The sequence below is a fragment of the Lepisma saccharinum genome, chromosome 5 (genome assembly GCF_977018435.1).
Source record: "Lepisma saccharinum chromosome 5, izLepSacc3.1, whole genome shotgun sequence".
NCBI lineage: Eukaryota > Metazoa > Arthropoda > Insecta > Zygentoma > Lepismatidae > Lepisma > Lepisma saccharinum.
In genome coordinates, this window is record NC_139233.1 from 84,371,377 (window position 1) to 84,388,191 (window position 16,815).

At 35.4% G+C, this 16,815-nt stretch overlaps 1 protein-coding gene across 3 annotated transcripts in view; it reads left to right on the top strand.

Moving 5' to 3' along the window:
• mv (lysosomal-trafficking regulator mauve) overlaps window positions 1-16,815 on the top strand; it is a 488,369-nt gene that overhangs the window by 403,657 nt on the left and 67,897 nt on the right. For all 3 annotated transcript variants that reach the window (XM_083122737.1, XM_083122738.1, XM_083122739.1), the window contains exons 32-34: window positions 1,821-1,973; window positions 3,727-3,971; window positions 9,355-9,421. In XM_083122737.1, coding sequence (XP_082978863.1) covers window positions 1,821-1,973; window positions 3,727-3,971; window positions 9,355-9,421 — 465 coding nt within the window. The remainder of the gene's footprint in view (window positions 1-1,820; window positions 1,974-3,726; window positions 3,972-9,354; window positions 9,422-16,815) is intronic.

Genomic DNA, 16,815 nt, shown 5'->3' on the forward strand with positions numbered 1-16,815 from the left:
TCTGATTCACACGTACGTGGTATTGAGAAACACAAATGAAGCACAACACCAAGAAAATAAAACCACAATTTGCAGAGCGAAGAAACACGCTCCCAGTACTGTCCACCATCTTGAGTGCCTGATAAGAGACCCACACAGGAGCGGATACCAAGAAACCACTCTTTTGCAATGAAATTGTGCCATATTTATACCCGATTTCTGTACTCTCGAACCCTTGTCTAGCAAGTTATAAAGACAAAATATTTCTTAATTAACATTATAATATGCAGTATTAACATAAATTGAATTCGGTAAATAATCCAAAAGGTTCTAAAACATCTTTTTCTGTTAACAAATACTTATACATTGATAAATATAGAAGATTAAAATTTCTGTTTAAGAGTCATATTGTCCTTTATTTCAGTGTTTTTATGCCTAAACAAACCCATTTACTTGTAATGTTTTTTTTTCATTACATGTTTGTTCAGACTTGTCTTCAAACATTTTGTGGTTTTACAATAAAAGTTTCCATTGACAAATGCCCTGTTCTTTTCCAAAGTTCCTCAACACTGTGCTTTCCCTCTTTAGCTTTCTCCAACTGCCAAACATGCAGGCAAACATGCAGAACATGTTCAGAATAGCTCCTTCATTAAGATGGAATGTTCCGAATAGTCCCTAAGTGAAGTACAACAGAGCATACATACAAAGTGTGCTTGTGTTCAGAATAGCCCCCAAATGAGTGTAATTCTGCACAGAGGTTTGAGAATTTTTTCTGGACCAACAAACAACACATGAGTCTAACAACTTATGGTACGTCGAAGGTGGCATCATGAACTACAGAACTATTTTTTTTTTTAACTTTACACTGCTATCAGGTACCACTACAATTCAACGACATTTACTGCAATGCGTTGAGAATAGCCCCACATTACAGTATATATATTTTTATATTGTACTTCTAATATTAATTATCTGCAGAGAGATATCTTTTTTTTCTTGAATCAGTTTTTATTGGTATCAAAAAGTGAACTGATGTGAAATTTTGTCAATACCATTATACTACTGATACAATATTTACTGATACAGATAACCAATATTCTACTAATAGAATATAAAATTACAAATGTTGCATGAAGAATGTGAATACTTAATTTGCTTCCTAATGTATGTAACGTAAGTGATTGCAATGGGTTTTGCCTTTGAAAAACAAACTGTGTATTTAAATATTTACTTTACAAAACCATTACATGTGGATTATATGTTTTTATTCATAAAAAAATAACAAAATGTCAGAATATGGCACTAATTTTCAAACTATTGGTAAATATAGTGGATTGATAAAATTATCAGTAATATTAGCAAGACACCAATATGCCTATATCAGTCAAAACTTCTAGAGTAATGATTAATCTGGCCCATCTCTAATAATAATAATAATAATAATAATAATAATAATATAGAAGATGATGATGGTATAGCTACGAGGGAAATGGAGGAGGTTATTGTAAAATAAATTTAAAATAGTAATGTACTGTGCAATGAGTATGGAAATAATAAATTGAGGATTCTGCAAAACTCAGGGAAAATACATTTGGAGTTCGCATGGGAAGCCTGCTGTTATATGAGGATTTTACAAGTATATTTAGTTTGTTAATGTTTAATTAATGTTTGAATGCTTGTTAATTGGAAAAAGCTGACCTTTATTTCAACCTGTTGTTCTCCATGGAAATAATAATTTTTTTTTTCAAGGAGCTAGCATTTATTTTTTGCGACTTTTTAACATTTTTTTTCTGGCATGTTATTGATCACATCAGCTACATTAAAAGAAATTCCTATTTCAGGAAACATCAGGCACTCTGGATGTCTCATCAACAGCTTGGCAGTTTGAAAATGTAAAGGAAATCAATAAGAGAAGGTTCCAGTTGCAAGACAGAGCTGCCGAAATTTTTCTTCTGAATGGCAAGACATATTTGCTTGCCTTTCCATCATTTAAGGTTTGTGTAGTTTTACTGTTTTGTTGCTGCTTGAGAGTGAAGAATAGCAGCCACATTACTCATGGCAGATGTCTTTTGGGGATCACTAAGGTGTACAGTAATTTTTCTAGTGAGTCGGAGTCATAACTCTCGTCGCTCAACAACCATTTGAGAGCCCACAAGCCATTTTTGTTAGCTGACAAATGCTTTCTACATCATAGTATCCTACATTAGTTTACGTGGCTTTCTAGATCAGAGTTTCCTACTTCTTTGTAAGTAGCTCTCCAACTGTCCTCGTGAAAGTTTAATTTATCACTAGGAATTGAACCCAGGACCATCCTCACCAGAGACAAGAGAGTATCAATCAGCAGGCTGCATAGACGTTAAGAGTGGTTAAGTGGATTGTACCCGGCGTACATATTAATTAATTAATTTGAGAGTTACCTTATATTAATATTTTCTTAACATTTTGATTTGAATAATGGATATGGTCAATTCAGACATTCAAACTCCTAGTAACAACAAAACCTGTAAGCTTGCACATGCAGAAGTTGGTCTTATGATTTTCCAATATACATTTTTCAGGGGACTGTAACAGAGGAACAAATAATGTTGCAATGATACCAGGAAGGTAGAATGTAAAATTGAGGTTCCACACATTTCTGCATTGTAACAACATGATTTTCTTTGTTGTTGCGATAGGGTTGTTACTAGAGTCCTACATGGGACCACTTTTGCTTGCTCATAATTGTTTGTACTACGCTTGAGCATATGGCACTAGTAATGGAACGATTGTCAGGTGTTATTGCCACGTGCAAGGTCATCCCTTATTACAGAGCCTAAAACCAGCTCTTGTCAACCCACAACTCGTACATGGAAGGAAACTTCTCGTGCAATTACAATCTAAATAATAAGTCCGTGCCGATACAGTGGAACCTCAATTTGAGGTTTTTCAGGGAACCAAAAGAAGAAACTTGAAATGTAAGATTTGAGAAAATTTTGTAGCATTTTGCTCTATTTTGAGCATGAAGATTGAAAGTACTAGAATGTGAGAAAATGTAAAACTGGGTAACGTAAAATCGGGGTTCCAGTGTATGTGCAAAATATACAGACCGAAATATCAAATGGAACAAGCAATTCAAAATACCTTATCACAGTGCGACAAATACCTCTGCATCATTATTGTATTCTGTGATTAACAGACAATCAAACATCATTGGTTATACGGGGTACTGCCTTGGCTTCAGGTGTATACCGATCATTTTTCCTGGTCTAGTACTTGCTGGTGATATCATAGTGAGGCAAGAGCTCTCTATTTCGTACATTATCTGGCATGGTCTGTGCAAACTATTGGGTGCTTGAGAAAAAATCTCAACCCAGAAATATAAATCATTGCAATTGTGTATCATACATACAAATCATTTTACATGCATTTAGCCTTCCTACCTCATCAGAATAACCTGGAAAAGTTGATTACATTTTTTTTTAAAAAAAGAATGAGGGCGTTAAATTACACTGAAAGCTAGAAAGGTGTTAGTAATCCAATCTTATGGTAAGGCTTTCCTTACATGTCACTGTTTCATGCATTCTTTATAAATTTTCATTTTCTATGAACAGTTACATGAAATTACATAGAGAAGTTTTGGGACAACTCACATAATTAATGTTGTTTGTATTTCATTGTGTTTTTTACTGCATTTACATCCTGGTGCAATAACATGATGCTCCATAAAGTTTATAATCCAGATTTTCTCAACATGCTGTTTTTCTCCAGGAGAGGGACACGTTTGTGTCTGAGCTGCTGCAGTGCCACCTTCCCAATGTAGTCGAGAGTGATAACTTAGCAGAAGTTCTCCAGATGTGGCGAGAGGGATTTATCACAAATTTTGAATATATCACTCAGCTGAACAAAATGGCCGGGCGATCATTTAATGACTTGATGCAGTATCCAGTGTTTCCCTTCATTTTGTCTGATTATCTCAACCAACAAATTGATCTGACAGATGTACAAGTGTACAGGTGAGTTTTTAAATTAATATCCAGTAGGGATCTTTGATATAACTTTCCAAATGGTCCTTAAAGAACCTGAATGGTTCATTGACCTCCTATACAAATTATGACGGTACGTCAGAGGTGAGGGTTACCTGCACACAATCACGTCACGAGAGCACCCGAAAAATATTCCCTTGACATCAACGTTACTACCACTTCAATCTTGTATTTTCCAGATGGCTCACGTGTGTCACAAACGGTACGCTGAAGGTGCTGATAGAAGTACTGCTGAGAGGGAAGTTTCAAACTCCAAAGAAATAAATTATTATAACCCACTATATATATGCACAAACCTAGGTGCTTAAGAAACTACCATTCGTCTAAAGAATAAATTGTTACTGCTTCACAAATTCTGAAGTTCCCTATGTATATTCAGGTTCAAATTTCAATAATACTTCAATGTATTTCTATATCCTTCTGGAGTGTCAACTATTACCCTAACTCCCAAACTTGCACTTCATACTTGATAACTCAATTTCGTCCTTGAATATCCTTGTTTCTCAGAAACGTGGATGAATTTAATTGTTCATAAAACCCAACAGAACCCAAACCTTAATACTGTCTAAGATCTGTGATAAGCGTAGATGAGAAATATCTCACTATCATCTCCAACCACTTGGTGAGTTTGCTTAAAACAAATGATAATGCTGGATACATCAAAAGCACACCCAAATTCCTCCCTGCTGAAAGAGAATACACATATAGTAGAACATGGATTCATGCACTGAATTTAGAATAATTGAAATGTAAATTCCAAGTGAAAAAGAATTCATGATCTATAGGACTTATTTATTGGTTGCCGATGTTAAATTTTACATGACTGTCTCTTATGAGCAACATGCGACTTCTGATACTACTTCAAACAAACAAAAACAGTTGTTTGTCTTAGCATTAACAGCTGATGATTACTTTAAAAATGCATATGCTGACAATATGAAATTGTGTATACATTGGGCAACACCGCCTCAAAGTGACATATTTCTACTTAGGAAATAACGGAACATTTAAATATACCCAATTGTCAAAGGTATAACACAATCCTTTTATGGATTTATAAGCAGCACAGCTGATTATACATAATGTCTTTGTACGCTACAAACATGCCCATCAATGGACAAGCAACTTCGAAAATCAAAATAAATTTTGATAATTGTCTATATCAATAACTGACTTGATGCAAACCTAGGGTTACCAGAGGTCCGGTTTTTCCCGGACATGTCCTACATTTTAGCTTTATGTCCGGCGTCCGGGAGGAATTTGAAAAAAATATCATAAATGTCCTACATTTTGAGTGTCACATAATATTAATTAGGAAAATACGTAACAGAAAAAAATCGTGCAAGTTACAAGTCTATGGATTGCGCTTCCAAACTCAATGGTGAAATTTATTTTGATTCAATCATTGAGAGAACAAAGCTATTCAGGGTGTCTGCCAGTCAATAAAGTCATGGAAGTCAAGAAAAAGTAAAGACATCAATAAGTAGGTCAAGAAGTCAATAAAATGGCAAAACATTTTTCTTGTGGTCACGAATTTTTGCTATTGATTGGTTGATTTCGTTTATTTTACTTCACGTTTTTCTGTCCTTTTGGCTAATCGCGAAGATGAGGATGAATGGTGGTAAGATAACATGGATGAAGGGACAGTCACACACATATACGAACAACCGATACAAGTCCCACATAAGATTATACTGGCTGTGAGTCCAGACACCAAAGTCTCGCTTGTCTGCCAAACAGAGTTCAGGATGGATTAATAGATAAAGCAGATCTAATTAATCTAATTAATTCTGTTCTTAAATACAGTTTCAGTTTTCATCTTAACTGGCCCTTTGGTATGGGTATTTCATTAGATAAATATTTGTTTTCTTAAATACTAATTTCCAACTTTACTTAAGTAGGGGTGCAATAAACAAACGTTAAAAAAAACAGGAAGAAGTCAAGAAAACTCCAGATAAAGTCAAGAATTTTGGGTTTGTTGTTTTGGTAGACACCCTGGTATTGAACTAAAAACTATCCAAAATGAAACTTTTGGAACCATTTCAAATTGCTGTAATTGCTGAATATTTGTTTGCCATTACAGGTGATAATTCAAATGTTGAGTGAGTACTTTCATTACCATCAGCACAACAGACTCACGAGAGAAATTATTTTCTCATAAACTCTGTAAAATATTTGGTACTGGTCCCTATAATTTCAACTAACATAATTATTGTTTGACTTAAAATGAAATTTTGATAAAAATTGTCATTTTCTTTAAACTGAAAAGTGTCATTTTTCAACTACTTTCTAACGTGTTCTATAGAAATATGTATTATTTATTAAGAATGTGTTGTGTCCTACATTTTGCCTTAATGTCCTACATTTTGGGACAGCATGTCCTACATTTCCCTTACAGCGATCTGGTAACCCTATGCAAACCTTTATAATTTACATCATTCTAAGTTCCACCTCTGCTGAAAGATTACCTTTGCATTATACTAATTTCACAAGAGAATTCAATTTTTTAGTGGCAAAGCGTCGTCCGCCTTATGCTTTTACCACTCGCAACACACATAAGCATGCTATTAAATACGGATGTATATTAGGCAGATCTGCCGATAAAGTACGTAGACATGAGCTCATGTATTAATTATAACGAATAACGGCTTACCTCCTTGCCGATTGGCTAGGACCACATGGATCGTACCCCCTACCTTGTTTCTTTAGTTATACCAATGTCCTACTGACACATCATATTTTACGTGTAAGTCCAGCAGATCTCCAACCTTTCATCCTTTTGATTCACTACGACATAGCCCTCGACTTGTCGTGTATGTAAATAATTCGAAGATTATTTCTTCTATCTGTCAATCTTTCGCACATCAACCACCGTCCATCATCTACCGACCAAAATTTCCCTCCAAGTTGCAACACCTCTATTTTACAACACGTTTTTCCGCATTAACAAAAACAATATTTCTGAACATATTATTGAGCATGAATATATATGTGTATGTATCAAAGATCTTATTATAATAAAGACTTAAATATTATTAGTTATTTATTTATGTGAAATATGTAGAATAACGTGCTGTATGAGTTAATTTTTAATGTTAAGTGCACAAATTGCAAGACCCCATAAAATCGCTGTCAGCCCGAAATGTCCCTGTGCATAAGGCGACATCAAACCTTTCACGGTTATTTATTATAAAAATAAAGGATATTATAACATAATGTCCAAAAGTGCTACCAGAAAGCTTAAATATGAATCAAAATGGATTTTATCATAAGATCGATATCTACACGAGACATTAACTCGAGAATTTATAGTTTAATTCTTAAAATTCCGATTGGAGCCTTCCAACATTCATTTTTTCATATTAACGTGAGCAGTGATTAATTTAACAGCACTTTTACTCCATCTTTCGTGAATTCTCTGAATTACTTGTATTCAGGGTACCTGGACGTGTTTAAATCACCGTTAATCATCCCACCTGTGTGTAGGTAAGGTAAGATAAACCAGCCATATGACGATATCTGTTATAAAATGTATGTTACCAGATGACTGCAATGTGATAGAAGCTGCATATTTAGGCATTTACTTTTTAAAAAAAGGTAGTGCATGGAGATTATATGTTTATATCCATAAAAAAAGTGTAACAAAATGGCAGGATATTGCTCTAAATTATAAGATATTTATAGATATTCTTCTTTGTAGCTGTAACGTCGTTCCTCGGCGTACTTATAGGAAGGCTGAAAGCTAGTGCTGGGCTAACACATTTACAGAGGATAGATTACCGTGATAAATATTTCCAACGAGGAACCACAATTACATTTATATTTGTCATGGGATTATTAGCTGAAAGGCAATAGAATTAATTTTCCCATAAACAACCACGTGAGACATAAAAATAAACTACATTCTTGCAAACCCAATAAATCCACCATTAAGGAATTACGAAAAACTACTGTGATCTAGCAATACTGAAAGTAAAATATCTTATGTAAGGTGAACCAAGCTATATATTCGTAGTTAAATCAGAAGTTGAAATCACGAGCATCAATAATTACATTCTTCTTTCCATTCTTATAAATATGGTTTGTACAATTGCTTATTCTTGGTTTTAACATGTGCATTGAGTTTCTTTTATGTAATCATTCTCAGATTACATAAATATATTTGTACATGATTTGTACATGATTTTTCAAAATAAGCACTGCAAATTGTGCGTTAACAAATGCAATCAAGAACTGCTTTCAAAAATTGAATAAAACTCTTGCACTAAAATTTCATAAACATGCACGTAATCATAAAACTAATATCTGCTGTGTACAATTACTTAGATGCTCAAGGGATTTATATAACAAGGAAAATTGATCATTTTTAATTTACGCAAACTTGGTTTGGTTTGAAAATGGGGGATATCAACCTCGCAAAACTTGCCTCGCGTAATCATGTTACTTCTCTTCAAAATGTATTACATCACTAGCCTTCATGTAATTTGATGATTTTGGTAAAGTTACAAACATCGTTGTTTCAATAAAAATAATTAATTTCAGATAAGTTTAGAATGATAATAATGTAGCACCAATGTAAGGCAATTTATGTTCAAGGTATTATCTTTTTACCTATCGTAGTAATGAATAAATCAACGTAGCACAAGTTTCCACAACACAATTCTCAATTCACTGGTTGCAGAATAATGATTATTAGTTCACATAAATACCTCACATGTTTTACATACCTTCATAAAATCCATTGTGTAAAATTTGTAGTTGACACATTGCTTCAAAATCATGTTAAAACTGGGAAGTGAAACAACCTCTTGGTGTGCTGTATTTCCTCGTTCAACTTCCTGGTTGAGGTGACGTAATCTAACATGGATATAACATATGTTCAACCTTTTTCGCAATGCCGAGAAAATATCCACTTCTATCAGCTGTACCAGTAACCATCGGCACATTTACTTACTTCCATTATTCAAGTTAAACGTACAGCATTATTTAGTATTGCCAAAGAAATTCAAACACATGTTCAAACATTGCATGCACCACACACTGGAAGATTCAGGTGTATACTTTGGCAGTCTCTGCAGGTTTCTCCACACTTAAGAATGAAGTTTTCTAGAATTTGTCTGTGTTCTTGTCAGCATTATCAGTCAGGCAAAGATAAGGAGCCTCGAGGAGCCTGCTGAGAAGGCGAATACATATTAAGTGGTATTTTTTGGTTTCAGGCCATACCATTTATTTCAATTCAGAGCTTGTGAATATGCATGAATGGGAGGAAATATATAATATTTGATAATTTAGAAAATGTTATATGTGTTTACCTATTTGCAAAATAATTCCTTCTGTTACATTTATTTTGTAGGAATTTTAAGAAACCAATGGCAGTACAGGACAAGAAGAATGAACAGCATTACATCAATAATTACAATGTAAGTTTACAATTTAACAAAAAGAAACAATTTGATTTTCTTTAAATTTACTTTACAGTGGAAATTGTAGTAAATTATTCTTCATTCAGAGCAGAGCTTTGCTGGCCTCTGTAAGCATGTTGAACTGTCGAAGAATTTCAGTTGTGAATATTGGATAATCTGAATATATTTTTATGATGTGTGCTATTTCAATTGTTTCCATGAATTATAATTTTTACAGTGATCATAGAGGCAGAATAGGACATAAAATGCCTAAAATACAAATTTAAGTTTGCCAATCTTGTATAGTTACTGATGCAAAATAAATCTCTATATGTAATCATGGAGGTAGCTCAAGTTACATGTGTACTGAACTGTGTCCTCAGATTTGGTTTTACGGAATTGTAAGAGAGAGATTATATAAAGGGGGTTGTAGTGTGCAAAATAATTGGTCACATGTCTTCTTGACTTTTTGAGAATCTAGTACTTCTCAGATATTTTTCAACCAATTTCATTTTTTTTTTTTGTTTGTATATGATCTTTAATTGGTGTCTCATCAGTTTTTCATTAATCTCAATATAACTCATAGAAATTTGAAATATAAATAAAAAGGTAAAGGTAAAGTGTTCCCCTGTGCTTAGCACTACACCATGAAGGTTGTGACGTCTTGCTCGCTTTCGGTGTTGTTTGGAACAATCCGTCACAAGCCATTATTTATTTTTTTTGGAAGTACGTGCTTTTTTTGCCTGGCTATCTCCCTATAAAACAAAGAAATAACACACCCTCCACAAAAGAATATATTTACAAATATATATATATATTAAGTTTTTTTAACCTCGGGTGGCTTCGGTGCTGTAGGGAGAAAACCAAAAGGTAACCATCAAAATGGGCACATGTCAATTTTACTAATCCCAGTTTTTACCTTTTTTTTTGGTGTTAAGTAATGCGTCGCTCCAATATCTTCCATATACCGCCAGCTGGTCGGGAGTTTTATAGCGGGTTCGTCTAGTCCCACTCCCGACGAACTGACATGTATATGAGCAATCAAAAAGAAAATACGACTCCCCCCCTTTTTATGACCCTTTGCCAAAAGAAAATATAATAAATGCTACACAAGAAGTTATGTTGAAAGAGGGGTGGACTTATCTTAAAAAGCGCCCCGCGCTTTGCGTAATTACATGAAAGTAAATTTAGATAATTTCTCAACAAATACCTTTTATTTTTGCTTAACAAGTGGCACAGTTATTTGATTAGTTACAACGGTATTAACAATGTATTTTCATTTAAAACTCGTTTCTCTCCAAAAAGAACCGTTACCAATTATCCCCCCCTTTTTTTTTTAACAGATTTTTACAACTCCTTTTTTTTTTTTTACAATGACGATCCACGTCATAGATTCTTTTTTTTGGGATTGCCACTATCATTTGCATCCTTCTTTTGACTACATTTTACCTTGGAGGAATTAGACTCGGGGCAATTATTAAAAAAAAAAAAATGAAGTTAGAATGTTTTCGCCAAAAAAAAAAGAACTTTAAATAAAAAGATGAATGATTCAAAAAAAAAAAAAGTCTATTAAACAAACCCGATAACTAAACCATTCTTGTAATAATACTTAACTCCGTGTTGCAAGGTTTCCACGTCCTAGTCAAAGCTCTCAGGTGTATCGGAAGATAAGAGCTGAGTCACGCCACTTTGACCCAGCCTGCTGTCACGTCGTGGAACACCGTTGCTGGAGTTGTTATTATCGGAATCGGCCCGGAGAGAACACTGGTCCGCTCAACAAGGAAAAACTTGAACTACGAGAAGCTCGCTAGGTGGCAGTCCAGTCGCCGCCATGCGAGTTTCTTTGAAAACAAACGAAGTTTCTCCGCGAACTGACAATCTCGCGCATCGGTCTAATTCCTCTATACAGGGTGGGCCGAAGAATGTGGCGAAACGGGATATACAAGTCCCGATTCACCACAACCTCCCCCACCTTCGAAAAAGAAAAACTCAGGCACCAAATAGCAAACAATACCTACACTTGTACCAAAGCCAAAAAAAGGCGTATAAACCATAGCCATATAGCATATATCTTCAAAAAACTCTTTGTTCGATGTTTTTTTTTTTTTTTCCAATATTTTGTTATATCCCAATTAGCCCAATTAAAAAATTAATATGAAACAAGATATAAGGAATAATGGAATATATATCCAATAAATATGAAAATAGGCATAAGTGGAACCATTAATATAAAGTAGTTGCGACCAAAAAATACCAAGGCAGAAATATAACTAATGAGCACAAAAATATGCCAATAAATATGATAAATGCAAATGAAGCAAGGGCCTTGCGAACACATAATGAGACTGAAAACTGACACTTGGACGAAAACATGATGATAGTAACAAAGATTACATGCATAATATATACTCTGATTAAAATATCGTCCTGGAGCAATAACAAAAGTAAGAGCTCCAAAGGAGAACAACAAATTGTGGCAAAAAATACCTAGGTTCACATATATATATATATATATATATATATATATATATATATATAATATCATCAAAGTAGCTCGATCCACCTGAAAAGGAAAAGAAGTGTCCAGTGCACCGTAAAGTTTCTGCATGAATGATATCTCAGAACTATCCAGCGGTGACCACCAAAACACACCCACAGGGTCGGCATTCAAGTCCCAAAAATTCCACACCATGGTGAATCCATTGAAGGATGAATAATTTATCAGTCGATCTGGTTTTCCATCATCTTCGCGCATCCCGCAGCAAAGGTAAATAAATATGGAAGTCCAGCGTCATCTTGCGAACAAAACAACGTAGAGCAACGCTCAAACGAAAAACGTAAAGGGTGCTGGAAATCTAGTCAAGCTTCGACCAAACCATGTCGAAGGAAACAAGACAATAATACACTTTCCAAAACACCATACTGAAGATCGCAACGACGAAGATGCGAAAATTCTTCATACAATAACCAGGGCAAAAATTTATATAAGTAGCACTGCCCAAAAACACAGGAGAAGGTGGATCACCACCACGATCGAAGCACTAATATTCACTTGTGTGACTCCAAGGAGAGTACGAGCCAAAATTCACACATAAAAACCACAGGCGTTCCTTCAGACATACCTGAATTCCCAAAAAAATCATCGGTTTGGTGCAATCCATGAACACCAAAATACCGTTCCAGGCGGAGATCCAAAAATCCAGTCCAGATCCAAACATGCAATATCCATGCAGTATACCAGGAATCAGGGGCGTACAGATGTACTGAAGAAAAAAATCCATAGCAGCGACGAGAATCAGGTGGAAAACAGAAGGCGCAGCGTAGCATGCAGAATCTAGTGGCACTGGTCACTGACAACCGGTTGGTAAGCCACATTATTAACAATCAACGTTCTCCAGGAAATGTACATGCAAAAAAGAAAATAACCAAAATTACTAATTAGAAAAGGGAAGAAGGAAGAAAAGATATAGAACAGATAGAGAAAAAATATACACTCTGGAAAACAATATTGAACAGATAGAAATGACAAGATTCTACAGAGCAAGACATACAAGTTAACAAAACTGCTCTTATCGTCGAACATTTTGGGGTGGTTCATTAGGCATACGAACTCTACAAGTAGCCTGTACATGTCCCCATTTCGAACAGCGACGGCATTGAACATTACGCCTAGACATACCACCTACATTATAATTACCACCTCTAAAATTGGTGCCTGAAGCCAATTGATTTGAAGTCGTCGCGATTAACCTATGTGTATTTGTATTCATTTTCCTTTCATCCGATGGCGGAGCGCTATAAAATTTTCGCTCCATGGGAGAAATATCCCGTGCCAATTTGAGCAATTCAGCTAAATTCTTTGGTTTGGTTTGAAATAAAAGAAAACCCCGTGTATTCGGGTGTAAATTTTGAAAAATTTCATCAATCAAAAGTGTTTCTTCCCAGACTAAATTCAAGGCATTGGCACAATCAATGACCAAAGAAACGTAAGCAGATAATGATTCTGTAGCGTGTTGCACTCTGCAAACATGAGAATTAATAAGTAAAGCTACAGTATTTGATGGAACCAGGGTTGACCATATGTGACATTTTAGAGCAAACCAAGAGGCGGAGGCGGCAAGTGCCTCACGCCAAAGCGTCTTCAAAAGTCCAGTAGTTTTTCTAATAACATTACGGAGAACAAGTTGGTCAGGATATATATTGAAACTGAAAAGTAATTGCAAACGTAAAACAAAGTCAAACAAAAAATCAACATTTTCCCCATCACATGAAGGCAATTCATCAATTTCTGCATCAAGGTTACGTAAGGTAACTTTATCTGATGAAGAAGAAGGTTGAGAAACAGATTGCTCCGTTTTGCCGTCCATTGTAGGTTCTCCTCCGCTTTCGGGGCTAACAAACAAGACCTTAGGCACCTTGACATAATCCACCCGTTTAGGTGTAGTGGACGGGTCCAATTGGACATTTCCTCGAAGTTGTGACATAATGAAAAATTTACAGAAGGTCAAACTTTAAGGAATTAATGGGAATCTGAACTGAAATTTAAACAATTTTAAACCCTGAAAAAAAAATATATATTAATACTCAAATATAGTGGGTGTAGGAAAATTCTGCAATTCGGCAAGGCAATAGATTAAGTTAGCAACAAATCACTAATAAAGTCAATTCCCCCAAAAAATTTCACTGCAAACCTGTTTAACAGAACGAAACGCAGTTGGTCAAAGGCGGAAGTCCAACACTGGAGCGAAAGCACCTCGGGAAACGTGGCCGTGCCTGCTACCATATAGTTTGTGACGTCTTGCTCGCTTTCGGTGTTGTTTGGAACAATCCGTCACAAGCCATTATTTTTTTTTTTTGGAAGTACGTGCTTTTTTTGCCTGGCTATCTCCCTATAAAACAAAGAAATAACACACCCTCCACAAAAGAATATATTTACAAATATATATATATATTAAGTTTTTTTAACCTCGGGTGGCTTCGGTGCTGTAGGGAGAAAACCAAAAGGTAACCATCAAAATGGGCACATGTCAATTTTACTAATCCCAGTTTTTACCTTTTTTTTGGTGTTAAGTAATGCGTCGCTCCAATATCTTCCATATACCGCCAGCTGGTCGGGAGTTTTATAGCGGGTTCGTCTAGTCCCACTCCCGACGAACTGACATGTATATGAGCAATCAAAAAGAAAATACGACTCCCCCCCTTTTTATGACCCTTTGCCAAAAGAAAATATAATAAATGCTACACAAGAAGTTATGTTGAAAGAGGGGTGGACTTATCTTAAAAAGCGCCCCGCGCTTTGGGTAATTACATGAAAGTAAATTTAGATAATTTCTCAACAAATACCTTTTATTTTTGCTTAACAAGTGGCACAGTTATTTGATTAGTTACAACGGTATTAACAATGTATTTTCATTTAAAACTCGTTTCTCTCCAAAAAGAACCGTTACCAATTATCCCCCCTTTTTTTTTTAACAGATTTTTACAACTCCTTTTTTTTTTTTACAATGACGATCCACGTCATAGATTCTTTTTTTTGGGATTGCCACTATCATTTGCATCCTTCTTTTGACTACATTTTACCTTGGAGGAATTAGACTCGGGGCAATTATTAAAAAAAAAAAATGAAGTTAGAATGTTTTCGCCAAAAAAAAAAGAACTTTAAATAAAAAGATGAATGATTCAAAAAAAAAAAAAGTCTATTAAACAAACCCGATAACTAAACCATTCTTGTAATAATACTTAACTCCGTGTTGCAAGGATTCCACGTCCTAGTCAAAGCTCTCAGGTGTATCGGAAGATAAGAGCTGAGTCACGCCACTTTGACCCAGCCTGCTATCACGTCGTGGAACACCGTTGCTGGAGTTGTTATTATCGGAATCGGCCCGGAGAGAACACTGGTCCGCTCAACAAGGAAAAACTTGAACTACGAGAAGCTCGCTAGGTGGCAGTCCAGTCGCCGCCATGCGAGTTTCTTTGAAAACAAACGAAGTTTCTCCGCGAACTGACAATCTCGCGCATCGGTCTAATTCCTCTATACAGGGTGGGCCGAAGAATGTGGCGAAACGGGATATACAAGTCCCGATTCACCACAACCTCCCCCACCTTCGAAAAAGAAAAACTCAGGCACCAAATAGCAAACAATACCTACACTTGTACCAAAGCCAAAAAAAGGCGTATAAACCATAGCCATATAGCATATATCTTCAAAAAACTCTTTGTTCGATGTTTTTTTTTTTTTTCCAATATTTTGTTATATCCCAATTAGCCCAATTAAAAAATTAATATGAAACAAGATATAAGGAATAATGGAATATATATCCAATAAATATGAAAATAGGCATAAGTGGAACCATTAATATAAAGTAGTTGCGACCAAAAAATACCAAGGCAGAAATATAACTAATGAGCACAAAAATATGCCAATAAATATGATAAATGCAAATGAAGCAAGGGCCTTGCGAACACATAATGAGACTGAAAACTGACACTTGGACGAAAACATGATGATAGTAACAAAGATTACATGCATAATATATACTCTGATTAAAATATCGTCCTGGAGCAATAACAAAAGTAAGAGCTCCAAAGGAGAACAACAAATTGTGGCAAAAAATACCTAGGTTCACATATATATATATATATATATATATATATATATATATATATATATATATATATATATATATATATATATTATCATCAAAGTAGCTCGATCCACCTGAAAAGGAAAAGAAGTGTCCAGTGCACCGTAAAGTTTCTGCATGAATGATATCTCAGAACTATCCAGCGGTGACCACCAAAACACACCCACAGGGTCGGCATTCAAGTCCCAAAAATTCCACACCATGGTGAATCCATTGAAGGATGAATAATTTATCAGTCGATCTGGTTTTCCATCATCTTCGCGCATCCCGCAGCAAAGGTAAATAAATATGGAAGTCCAGCGTCATCTTGCGAACAAAACAACGTAGAGCAACGCTCAAACGAAAAACGTAAAGGGTGCTGGAAATCTAGTCAAGCTTCGACCAAACCATGTCGAAGGAAACAAGACAATAATACACTTTCCAAAACACCATACTGAAGATCGCAACGACGAAGATGCGAAAATTCTTCATACAATAACCAGGGCAAAAATTTATATAAGTAGCACTGCCCAAAAACACAGGAGAAGGTGGATCACCACCACGATCGAAGCACTAATATTCACTTGTGTGACTCCAAGGAGAGTACGAGCCAAAATTCACACATAAAAACCACAGGCGTTCCTTCAGACATACCTGAATTCCCAAAAAAATCATCGGTTTGGTGCAATCCATGAACACCAAAATACCGTTCCAGGCGGAGATCCAAAAATCCAGTCCAGATCCAAACATGCAATATCCATGCAGTATACCAGGAATCAGGGGCGTACA